Consider the following 12,465-nt stretch of genomic DNA (forward strand, 5'->3'; position numbering starts at 1 on the left):
TCATTTTGAATGTAATTCTTGTGAGAGTAAATGAAGTAAGCCTAATACGGGACATGTCACACAGGTGTTACATTGTAGCAAATGGAGTATCGGGGCCACACTGGCCATTGAGTAGTATAAAGCACATTGTTCATAGTTATGGAGAATAGACCATGAAAGATGAATATCAAAAGCGTGGACTACATTCAATATACTGTCCAAGTACACAGTTCTGATTGCTGAACAATTGGTATCAGGGAGAGAAAATTCCTAGTTTTCAGGCTTGTTTTCTTTACAATTTACACAACAGGAAACTCCAGTCTACCAATCACAATGACATTTGCGCTATACGCGTATCAATTTCTGTTTTAGACCACTCCAAAGCTGCAATATTAATGTTTTTTGTAGGTGCTAACTCTTCCATGACTCATTGGCCAAACCCTATGGGGATATGTTTCTGTATGGTTTTTGGATTGACACTGAAAAAGTTAGTAAACACAATCATAGGAGACCTTATTTTCAGCTTTTATCTCAAAACCACATTCATTTCCCCAACAGGAATGGCCAATGAAACGGGTAGAAAATGCTAACTCATTTCCGTTTTTTAGGACTACAAGCTGCGAGCTCTATAAGAGAATAACAATAGTAGATTAAGCTAAAACAGACAGCGACATCCAGACAAACTTCATGACCATATTCATTTGATTGATGGAGTCATCCATGTATGAAATCAGACATAACCTATTGATCCTCAGGAAGGAGAAAATGTATTGATCCAAAAGTGTAGTGTGCCATTGTGGAAATGCTCTCATATAGTATGACACGCATTCACTTGGACTTGTACATGTGAAGAGCAACTAAGACAAAAATATAGGCCCCAGACCCAAATCCCTTGAATTATGAAGTGAACAAATGGTGACAGTGAGGTTGCAGCAAGAGGCTGTGACATAATTCTGGCTTCTTAGTTTTTATACTGTACATATTAGAATCAGTCTTTTATAGTACATTTGTGATTAAATGCTATTTATAATATGTATATACACTAATAAAGTTGTGTACATCACATATACATGTTTCCTTTATAATTCCCCACATTTCATCCAATATCCAAGCACTTTAAAAAAAATATTGGTGTGGGATTCAAATTTTAGTTTCAAGTTTTAATGTCACCTGCACTACAGTGAAATGCCTTTCTTGCAAGCTTTAAACCCAACAATGCAGTAATCAATAACAATGTAATACTAAAAATAACAATGTAGAACAAAAACACACATTAAAAATACTTTAAAAGCCAGTGGAATAAATGACTGGGATAGAATACATTTGTTTTGAGGATCAACTATGACTAGAAATATCACTTTAATTGGAGGTGGAAGATAGATAAATATTTATAAATATGTTTACAAGCAGCTTGACATTGCAGAACAAGGTAAGATAAATTATATGTGGACAGTTTTGTTAAACAAAATACAATCAATTGCAGCCTGTCTTTATGGCAGGTTTGAAACCTGTAGCGTTGATATCTCCATGATTATGTGCCAGTATTGTGTTAAATTGTGTTTGGGAAATGTACAACAAAAAAAATATTGATTATGCTTTACTGTATGGTTGTAGGTTTCAGCGGTTCATTCTGAAGCTCATTGATTGATGGTGTGTGGCTATCATTGCCTTGGGCAACAAACTGAGAAAATGGTTGACAGGTATTGTGCAATACAGCTACCCCATGGACGAATGAAAGAAAATGAGCTTTCCTGTTCAGTCTGTCTCACTATGAAACATACCATTTTTTACACATTCTACAATTGTTACCAACACAGTAGTTTGTTGAGATTTGAGTTTGACTGAACTATCATTCTCCAAATTGATTAATTCTGCAACATAATCCTGACCAATCAACTACTAGAATTGAAATACATTAATTAAGAAGAGTACACATTCGGGGAGGAGATATTCAAAATACTTTGAATTGAGGACGGGGTTGTTTCTAATTGTTTTCTACTTGTTCCCAAAGTAGGCATCACTTTTAGTAACCACCGGCAGGCTAGTTAATCCAATTCAGACACAGTATATTTGACTTTGTAGATGTTTTATGTAACTACAGGAACCCCTCCGACATGCAGTCAGAGCTACTGGGGGCAATGCTCTGGCTCAGTGTCGGTGTACCATACACAAAACATCATATTCCACAGGCATCACCGGGCAGAGCGCCACCGAAGGTCACCATGGGTTCTAGGTCCTCTAGGAGCAGCCTCAAATAGAAAAACTATTGAATATTTTTTGACGGCCCCCCCCATCGCCCGATGACGCACAGGGCCCCCCACCACCCGCAGTCTATGCATACAGCTGCAAGGTAAACGACAACAAATAGTACAATTGATTTATCTTGGCAGCCTATATAGTTCTTACCAACTAAAGCCACAGGCTGGTTTTTATTTGGTTTTCATTTCATCAGGGTCGGGATTGTAGCCCATCGTTAATGAGGGCATAAGCATTTTTTCTGATAAATATAAAGAGATTGACAATGAGCATCGAACATACGAATATTTTGGTAAAACGTTTCTGTACATCTTATTTCCCAAATGAAAGGTACGTTTATTTGTGTTATTTTAGATTGAGTTTTAACATATGAATGAATACATTATTTTCCCAGCAGAGGCCTCCTGACTTAAACTCTCAAAGAGAACTACATTTTGATGATTGTCATTCTCACTGATTTTTTTCTCTGTAACTTGTAAATTATGCAATTAACTGGTCTGCAAATAGGCTAAATATGAATGATATAACAGCTTAATGTTATTGATGATCATTTTATTTGATATTGTGTTACCTAATTATTATATTATCATTATAATTAGGACAAATGATCATCATGTTTCCATTAACTTGTCCAGCGATTATTTTTTTTCGACATTTAAGTTCGCATAGAAAATCGATGCGGCAATTGCCTGCTAGGGTGTTGCCATTTAACTGTGTTGACGAAAACAGCTGGACGTAATGACGTCATAGTGTTTCCATTGAAGTGTTTCCATCAGCCATTTAGACAAATTGCGCATAAATAAATTGTCGACAGCCTATCTATTTCATGTCTCAGCTAGCACTGGAAAGCAAGCATGGATAGAATGCAAAAATGTACTGATATTTGCCATATTCTAATCATTTTTGCCCTGTCCCTTTCTCTGCGATTGTCATTCTAATGCAATCCAGAAACAATAAAACCCTGTCCTCAAACATTTACATCAAAAGATGCAAAATTATGGACAGACAAAACATTCGTCAAATTAAATATTTTTCTTGATCAAATAACATGGAAAACAACTACTTTTTGAGCAGAATGAATTTACCATCCTTACAAACCAATTCATATAAATAGGCTGTTCATCTCTTGTACCTGTAGACTGAGCATGAAGAAAAACAAGTTGTTTTTGATGCGATGTGGCTCAGTTGGTAGAGCAGAGAACTTGCAATGCTAGGGTTGTGGGTTCGATTCCCATGGGCGACCAGCATGAACATGTATGCACTAACTACTGTAAATTGCTCTGGATAAGAGCAGCTGCTAAAATGGAAAAGGAATGAATAGACCATTTCAGTTTCCACATAGAAATAGTTTGCATTTACAAAGTAATTCAAGAAACTTTCAGTACTTTCATATTCCACAAGTATTATCAGATAAATTATTTTGTACAGATAATTATCAGACTTACAAATGCTGTTAAACACCCAAATGCATTTAGTTGTAAAAAAATAAAGGTAATGCACTAGGCCTTTACTAGTCTTATATTAGTGGACTGATATAGAAGTCTTCAGCGCAGGCACCCCCAAATTACTTCCCGCTGCTTTCGTCTCCTATATCCATTACACATGTCCCAATTTATTTTTTTGTCCAATAAACCTGAATCAATGGCAGGCTAATTATTAATATTCTATATTTTTTCTCCTATTACCAATCATTGTAATGATAGTCATTATCATCATCAATACTAATTCATATAATCAAATGAAGCCAGGAATTCTTTGAACATTGTTTACACATTGTGCTATGTATTATTATTGACCTCACCATACACTTAACTTTGACATTCCATTTCCATATTGTCTCTACTTTTTAAGTAACAAAGACCTTTTTCCGTCAATAAGCAAAACCCCTGTGAAGATGGGAGATTGGAACTTCCTCGGTGGGATCTTGGAGGAAGTGCATATCCACTCTACCATGGTGGGAAAGACCTGGCTGACCATCCTCTTCATCTTCCGGATGCTAGCACTTGGCGTTGCTGCAGAAGGCGTGTGGAACGATGAGCAGGCCGACTTCATCTGCAACACAGAACAGCCAGGGTGCCGCAATGTGTGCTACGACCGAGCCTTCCCCATCTCTCTCATCCGCTACTGGGTTCTCCAGGTCATCTTCGTCTCCTCGCCCTCTCTGGTTTACATGGGCCACGCCATCTACCAGCTGCGAGCTCTGGAGAAGACGCGTCACACTAAAAAGGCGGCTCTGCGTCGGGAGCTGGAGGCGGTGGAAGTGGAGCTGATTGAGGTGCGGAGACGTATCGAGAGGGAGATGAGACAACTGGATCTGGGGAAGCTCAACAAGGCCCCACTGAGGGGGTCCCTGCTACAGACCTACGTGGCCCACATCATCACTCGGTCTGTGGTGGAGGTGGGCTTCATGCTGTGCCAGTACCTCCTTTATGGCCATCACCTGGACCCTCTATTTAAGTGCAAGAGGGAGCCCTGCCCAAATGTGGTGGACTGCTTTGTCTCCAGGCCCACGGAAAAAAACATATTCATGATGTTCATGCAGGGCATCGCCGCCGTGTCCCTCTTCCTCAGCCTCTTGGAGATCATGCACCTGAGCTACAAGAAGCTCAAGAAGGGCATCCTGGCCTATCAAACACATCTCAAGGATGACCTGGATGACTACTATGTTAGCAAGTCCAAAAGAAACTCTGTTGTGCAACAAGTTAACATGGGGGCCACCTCTGTGGGCCCCAAGCCTACTATCCACACAGCACAGAGTGGGTACACATTCCTGATGGAGAAGCAGGGTAATGGACCCACATATCCCCTCCTCAATGCCTCTTCTGCCTTTGTTCCCATTCAGGGGGACCCTGGAGTAAAGCCAGGTACTGACAGCCACAATACAGACAGTAAGGAGGGAGTGTTGCCAAGTCCTAATGAGCACAACAGCAACTCAAACACCAGCAGAGAGATGACTCTGTCTCCCTATGTGGATGAGCCAGAGGACCTTGTCATGCACCCTCGACCCTATCACATGGATCCTCTACCCTGCCACGTAGATCCTCTCGCCCATCTCCCCCACCATGTGGGATTCCATTCACAGGGCTCCGAGTACCCCGGGGTAGATGCCTCCTCATGTCCGACCCTTTCGGTCATTGTGAGGAAACCACGACGGGTCAGTGCCCCATGGAACTGTTCCACAGTGGTGGAAGGGAATGGCTCAAATAGTGGGGACTCCTACCCTGGGACAATAAGAATGAAGCCACGCTGCAGCTTAGCTGCCAGCCGAGCCAGGGCCTTCTCTAAGCCGGACCTCAAGAGAATGAGCAGACCTCATAGCCCGGACTCAATAGGAGAGCTGAGGTCTGCGTCCCGGCACAGCCACGATGGCAACAGTCCTCCTGTCTGCTCTCCCAACCGCCATATGTCATTGGCAAGTAACGCCACAAGCAGACGAGCTCCAGGCGACCTGCAGATCTAAGAGTTAGGCTATTAAACTCATTTCACAAGAAACTGTTACAGTGTTAGGCTATGCTCACATTCCCCCATCACTTCCATTGATTGTTAGCTTTTGATGGCTAAAATTAATTGAGGTTTGTAATGGCTGTTTAAAGATTTACAGTTTCTCTTGACCCACTACTTTCAGGGTGAAGAACTACCTAACATCAAGTTGTAAAATAGTGAACTTCACCTTGAAGCAGGATAAAACTGTTTGAACGAAAAAGTATAGCCCCGCCAGTGTCATGTTTACAGCATTGCTTTTTTTGTCAAATATACTGTACCATAAAAATAGGTGCATTTTGTAGTAATGAACAAAGAGCATTTAGTCTGTGGTATTGCACTTTTTAAAATTCAGTTCAGAATTTGACTTTCCCCAGTTGAAATTGGTAGCTGGAGTTCACTAGCTACCAAACTAATCAGGATATTTTGTCAGCGACATTACGATCCATTTTAGTATCAGTCCAATTAATTGTTTCTTTGCTCATGATGTACTGGTCAAATGTATTCACTATAATAAAATACAGTTAGAGTTTAACTGTAATTGAAAACACACTACTACAAGGACTTTGGCTAAGGAATAATAAACTAGTTGCATATTACTCAACTAGTCCCCCCCCCCCAGGTCAGATTACTGCAGATGTCCTCAAATAGCATTGATATTGTGGCCCAAAGCCCACTGATCATTTGACAATGTAAATTATACATATTTATGGTGCTGTGGTAGGGGATTATATAAAAAAAAATGTATTTTTACTGAACATTGATTTGTTTTCACAATTGTATAACTTCCTCTATAAAATAAAGTACAACTATTCTTGAATTTCTTAAATGAATCTAATAATTTCCCTACGGTATGGGTTAAAATATCAATCCAAACAGAGACAGGCAAGAACATTGACTTAAAGTAACACATTTTAAACCCCACCACAGGTTAGAAGCAGTAATGTCTACTATTTTTTTGGCATTGAAATATGGGGCAAGTATCAGTTGTTGGGAATTCCATCTAAACTGAACAAAAATATTAAAAAACGCAGCATGTAGTGTTGGTCCCGTGTTTCATGAGCTGAATTTTTTTTTTAATCCCTGAAATTTGCCAAACGCACAAAAAGCTTATTTTGCTCAAATGTTGAACATAAGTTGGTTTACATCCCTGTTAGTGAGCATGGTTATTACACCAGTGCTGGGGACAAATGCCACAGATGTCTCAAGTGCAATTGACATGCTGACTGCAGGAATGTCCACCAGAGCTGTTGCCAGAGAATTTAATGTTCATTTCTCTACCATAAGCTGCCTCTGTCATTTTAGAGAATTTGTCAGTACGTCCAAACGGCCTCACAACCGCAGGCCACATGTAACTACGCCAGCCCAGGACCTCTGCATCCGGCTTAGTCACCTGCGGGATCGTCTGAGAGGGGTGGTGAGGAGTATGTCTGTCTGTAACAAAGCCCTTCTGTGGGGAAAAACTCATTCTGATTGGAGCTTCAGAGTCAAGTGAAATCCATAGATTAGGGCCTAATGAATTTCAATTGACGGATTTCCTTATATGAACTGTAAGTAAAATCATTACATGTATATTTTTGTTAAGTATAAATACTGTAAAATGTAAATCAACGAAAATAAATTCCATGAGAAATATTTCCTGCAAGAGTATTTATTGACTTAAATTGGAGAGAATGGTAACAAAGGAGGTGCCTGTACAAATAAGCCACATTTACTACTTAAACAAAATTACATTGCCTTAATAATGAAGTGTTATATATATATATATATATATATATCACACACACACACTATAAAGAAATGATGGCTTTACATTAAGCGCCCCTTCCAAACAGTGAAAAAAATAACAATTCAACCAACTACATTACTCCGCTGCGCCATCCTCAGGTGTTGGTTCATACTGCAGAAGCTATAAAACAAGGTAGAGCAAATTCAGCTATTTGCAAGGTACCGATATTTGACATTTTCAGGCATTTGGGATGGCTTCCCAGACAAAGATTAAGCGTAGGACTGGACTTAAAAGCAGGGACAAAAACATTTAAAAATAAAACTTGATTGAAAATGCTTTCTAGTCCAAGCCTAGGCTAAATCAGTGTCCTGAAACCACCCCTTGCAATTCAGGAAAACTATTTAATTATCCAGCAATGCTGCTGACCCTCTTTCTGAGTTCTTTGTTTTCCTCCATGAGCAGATCACACTTCTGCTGTAGCTCAGACAACCCCAAACGGAGGGTCTCGGCATCTGCTGTCTCCACACCAGCCACACCAAGGTGATGCTTTAGAAAGCTGTGTTTAGGTGAAGGCTATTCTAACTCCCTTGTTGTTAGACACAGTGAATAAGTTATTGAGATGAGATAGAGCTGATGGTGCATAGAATGGAATGTGACCGAGTTCTCTTCCAGAGGCAATGTGTGGTCTAGGGGTAGCAGCTCTACCATTAGACCAGCCACTGGCATATTCTAAACTCTTATTTTTTAATTGAACCTTTTTTAACCAGGTAGGTCAGTTGAGAACAAGTTCTCATTTACAACTGTGACCCGGCCAAGATAAAGCAAAGCGACAAAAACAAAAGAGTTAAAAGTACAGTCAATAACACAATAGAAAAATATATGTACAGTGTGTGCAAATGTAGAAGAGTGGGGAGGTATGCAATAAATAGGCCATAGATGCGACATAATTACAATTTAGCATTAACACTGGAGTGATAGCTGTGCAGATGATGTGCAAGTAGAGATACTTGGGTGCAAAAGAGCAACAGGGTAAGTAATAACATGGGGATGAGGTAGTTGGGTGTGCTATTTACAAATTGGCTGTGTACAGGTACAGTGATCTGTATGCTGCTCTGACAGCTGATGCTTAAAGTTAGACTCCAGCTTCAGTGATTTTTGCAATTCATTCCAGTCATTGGCAGCAGAGAACTGGAAGGAAAGGCGGGGGGTGACCAGTGAAATATAACCACTGGAGCGCGTGCTACGGGTGGGTGTTATGGTGACCAGTGAGCTGAGATAAGGCAGAGCTTTACCTAGCAAAGTATTATAGATGACCTGGAGCCAGTGGGTTTGGCGATGAATATGTAGTGAGGGCCAGCCAACGAGAGTATATAGGTCGCAGTGGTGGGTAGTATATGGGGCTTTGGTGACAGAACGGATGGCACGGTGATAGACTGCATCCAATTTGCTGAGTGTTGGAGGTTATTTTGTAAATCACATCGCCGAAGTCAAGGATCCGTAGGATAGTCCGTTTTACAAGGGTATGTTTGGCAGCATGAGTGAAGGAGGCTTTGTTGCGAAATATGAAGCAGATTCTAGATTTAATTTTGGATTGGAGATGTTTAATGTGAGTCTGGAAGGAGAGTTTAGTCTAACCAGACACCCAGGTATTTGTAGTTGTCCACGTATTCAAAGTCAGAATTGTCCAGGGTAGTGATGCTAGTCAGGCGGGAGGGTGCGGGCAGCAATCGGTTCAAGAGCATGCACTTAGTTTTACGTGCATTTAAAAGCAGTTGGAGGCCACGGAAGGAGTGTTGTATGGCGTTGAAGCTCGTTTGGAGGTTTGTTAGAACAGTGTCCAAAGAAGGGCCAGATGTATACAGAATGGTGTCGTCTACGTAGAGTTGGAGCAGAGAATCACCCGCTGGGCAGGGCAGGATGGATATAGGTCTAACAGTTTGGGTCTAGAGTGTCTCCCCCTTTGAAGAGGGGGATGACCGGTGGATCATTTTAGAAAGAAAGGGTCCAGATTGTCTTGTCCAGCTGATTTGTACGGATCCAGATTTTTCCACTCTTTCAGAACATCAGCTGTCTGGATTTGGATGAAGGAGAAGCATGGGGGCTTGGGAAAGCTGCTGCAGGGGGTGCTGAGATGTTGGCCGGGGTAGGGGTAGCCAAGTGGAAAGTATAGCCAGCCGTAGAAAAATGCTCATTGAAATGATGGATTATCGGTAGTGACTAGAGGTCGACCGATTATGATTTTTCAACGCCGATACAGATTAATCTGACAATTTTTATTTATTTATTTGTAATAATGACAATTACAACAATACTGAATGAACACTTATTTTAACTTAATATTATACATCAATAAAATCAATTTAGCCTCAAATAAATAATGAAACATGTTCAATTTGGTTTAAATAATACAAAAACAAAGTGTTGAAGAAAGTAAAAGTCCAATATGTGCCATGTAAAAAAGCTAACGTTTAAGTTCCTTTCTCAGAACATGAGAACACATGAAAGCTGGTGGTTCCTTTAAACATGAGTCTTCAATATTCCCAGGTAAGAAGTTTTAGGTTGTAGTCATTATAGGACTATTTCTTTCTATACCATTTGTCTATTGGATGTTCTTATAGGCGCTTTAGTATTGCCAGTGTAACAGTATAGCTTCCGTCCCCCTCCTTGCCCCTACCTGGGCTCGAACCAGGAACACATAGACAACAGCCATCCTCGAAGCATCGTTACCCATGCAAAGTCTCAGAGCGAGTGATGTTTGAAACGCTATTAGCGTGCACCCCGCTAACTAGCTAGCTATTTCACATCGGTTACACCAGCCTAATCTCGGGAGTTGATAGGCTTGAAGTCATAAACAGCGCAATGCTTGAAGCAGAGCTGCAGGCAAAACGCACGAAAGTGCTGTTTGAATGAATGCTTACGAGCCTGCTGCTGCCTACCACCGCCCAGTCAGACTGCTCTATCAAATTATAGACTTAATGACACACAGAAGTACGAGCCTTAGGTCATTAATATGGTCGATTCCGGAAAATATCTCAAACTAGACGTTTATTCTTTCAGTGAAATACGTAACTGCCTGTGTATATTTGTTTCTAACTTCCCCAAAATGTTGCATATTGTGGGGTCTATTCGATGCGAATGCAGAATGCCACAGGATGTTTTTGTGCTGGTTAAGGGCAGTCAAGTCTGGAGTGAACCAAGGGCTGTATCTGTTCTTAGTTCTACATTTTTTGGAATGTGGCATGCTTATTTAAGATGGTGAGGAAAGCACTTTTGAAGAGAACCCAGGCATCCTCTAATGACGGAATGAGGTCAATATCCTTCCAGGATACCCTGGCCAGGTTGATTAGAAAGGCCTGCTCGCTGAAGTGTTTTAGGGAGCGTTTGACAGTGATGAGGGGTGGTCGTTTGACCGCTGGTCATTACACACACAGGCAATGAAGCAGTGATCGCTGAGATCTTGGTTGAAGACAGCAGAGGTGTATTTAGAGGGCAAGTTGGTCCGGATGATATCTAAGAGGGTGCCCATGGTTACGGATTGAGGGTTGTACTTGGTAGGTTCCATGACAATGTGTGTGAGATTGAGGGCATCTAGTTTAGATTGTAGGACGGCCGGGGTGTTAAGCATGTCCCAGTGTAGGTCGCCTAACAGTACGAACTCTGAAGATAGATGGGGGCCCGATCAATTCACATATGGTGTCCAGGGCACAGGTGGGGGCTGAAGGGGTCTATAACAAGTGGCAACGGTGAGAGAATTGTTTCTGGAAAGGTGTATTTTTAAAAGTAGAAGCTCAAATTGTTTGGGCACAGACCTGGATAGTATGACAGAACTCGGCAGGCTAACTACACCCCCTTTGGCAATTCTATCTTGTCAGAAAACGTTCTAGTTAGGGATGGAGATTTTAAAGACATCGCATGCACAACCACAATTGTAGATGCAGATTTTGTGATGTAGACAAACTCTACCCTAATTTCCCCGCCCAATGACTAGGCCTACATGGGCCATGTTCAGTACGAAAACATTCTTGACCTGTGCAGATAGAAATACCACAAATAGAGCCTGTCAGAGATGCATGTTTGTTCTACATACATGCATCTCTCATCACAAATTAAATTTAAAATGACAGGAACCATCAATAAGATCAGTTAGTTTAAGACGCTTCTGTTATATCAATTTGGAGTATTACCAAACCAAGACAAAAGGATACTCCAAAGCATTATTAGGTTTCTCTGTCTCTTCGTATAGGGCCACCAACACTGCAAACAGCAGGACTCTGGTTATGGACATTGGTGGTGATGTGTATAGAACTCAAATATACTACGTTTACACAGCCTTTGCAAGTGGTTACAGTTTAAAAGAAAAATTTAAAACAAAGTTTCTCACACAGACAATGGCTATATGCATACATAGTCTATGCATTGTGGCAGTAATGTCCTTGAATTTCTGAAAGACCTACCATTGGTCAGAGTGTCAAGAACACCCGCTTTTTCGAGATACCTTCGAAATTGTTCCCTCTTAGATTCAGAACCCTGAAAGAAACAATAAAGAAAACACATTTAAAAGGCTGTAACAACACAAACGTTGTCCATTTGCAGCAACTAGCTTACTACTTCAGTTACTTGACTGTTTCCGGGCAGTCAGCAAGCAGAATACAAATATGTTTGGTTGACCATGAAGTTTGAAAACGAACTACTAAACAAGCTAGCCAATAAAGCGTGAAAGTTAAAGTAATAAATTAATGCAGGTAACGTTAGCTAAAACTACGATAACAAGTGAAAACACAGGATATGAAAGCGATATCTTCAAACCACTCGTATGAAGTTAATTGAGGAAAGGTTTTGTATACTTACTCTGTAATAGGACATTATGCCTGGCGACCAAATATGTTGCGTTATGAAGATAAGTAAACTATCTACAGCTGGAAATATTTAGCAAAAAACTAAGCCTGTGTTGTATTCATTACGCAGATTCTGTTGCAAAATGTCTCATCTGTTGCATAACGTTTTGCAACAGAAACGGTTCA

At 40.7% G+C, this 12,465-nt stretch overlaps 2 protein-coding genes across 2 annotated transcripts; one reads left to right on the forward strand and one right to left on the reverse strand.

The window, feature by feature from the left end:
* The first annotated feature begins 4,066 nt into the window (after positions 1-4,066).
* On the forward strand, positions 4,067-6,535 carry LOC115132700 (gap junction alpha-9 protein-like). Its single transcript, XM_029665420.2, has one exon. The coding sequence runs from the start codon at positions 4,130-4,132 to the stop codon at positions 5,693-5,695; it is 1,566 nt and encodes a 521-aa protein (XP_029521280.1). The 5' UTR covers positions 4,067-4,129; the 3' UTR covers positions 5,696-6,535.
* Positions 6,536-7,350: 815 nt separating this feature from the next.
* LOC115132701 (c-Myc-binding protein-like) lies at positions 7,351-12,465 on the reverse strand. The gene is made up of 5 exons (XM_029665422.2): positions 12,293-12,465; positions 11,899-11,971; positions 11,650-11,698; positions 7,871-8,000; positions 7,351-7,624 (listed from the first exon to the last, which is right to left on the reverse strand). The coding sequence occupies exons 1-5, from the start codon at positions 12,305-12,307 to the stop codon at positions 7,580-7,582; spliced, it is 312 nt and encodes a 103-aa protein (XP_029521282.1). The 5' UTR covers positions 12,308-12,465; the 3' UTR covers positions 7,351-7,579.

This window comes from Oncorhynchus nerka, linkage group LG7, assembly GCF_034236695.1.
Source record: "Oncorhynchus nerka isolate Pitt River linkage group LG7, Oner_Uvic_2.0, whole genome shotgun sequence".
Lineage (NCBI taxonomy): Eukaryota > Metazoa > Chordata > Actinopteri > Salmoniformes > Salmonidae > Oncorhynchus > Oncorhynchus nerka.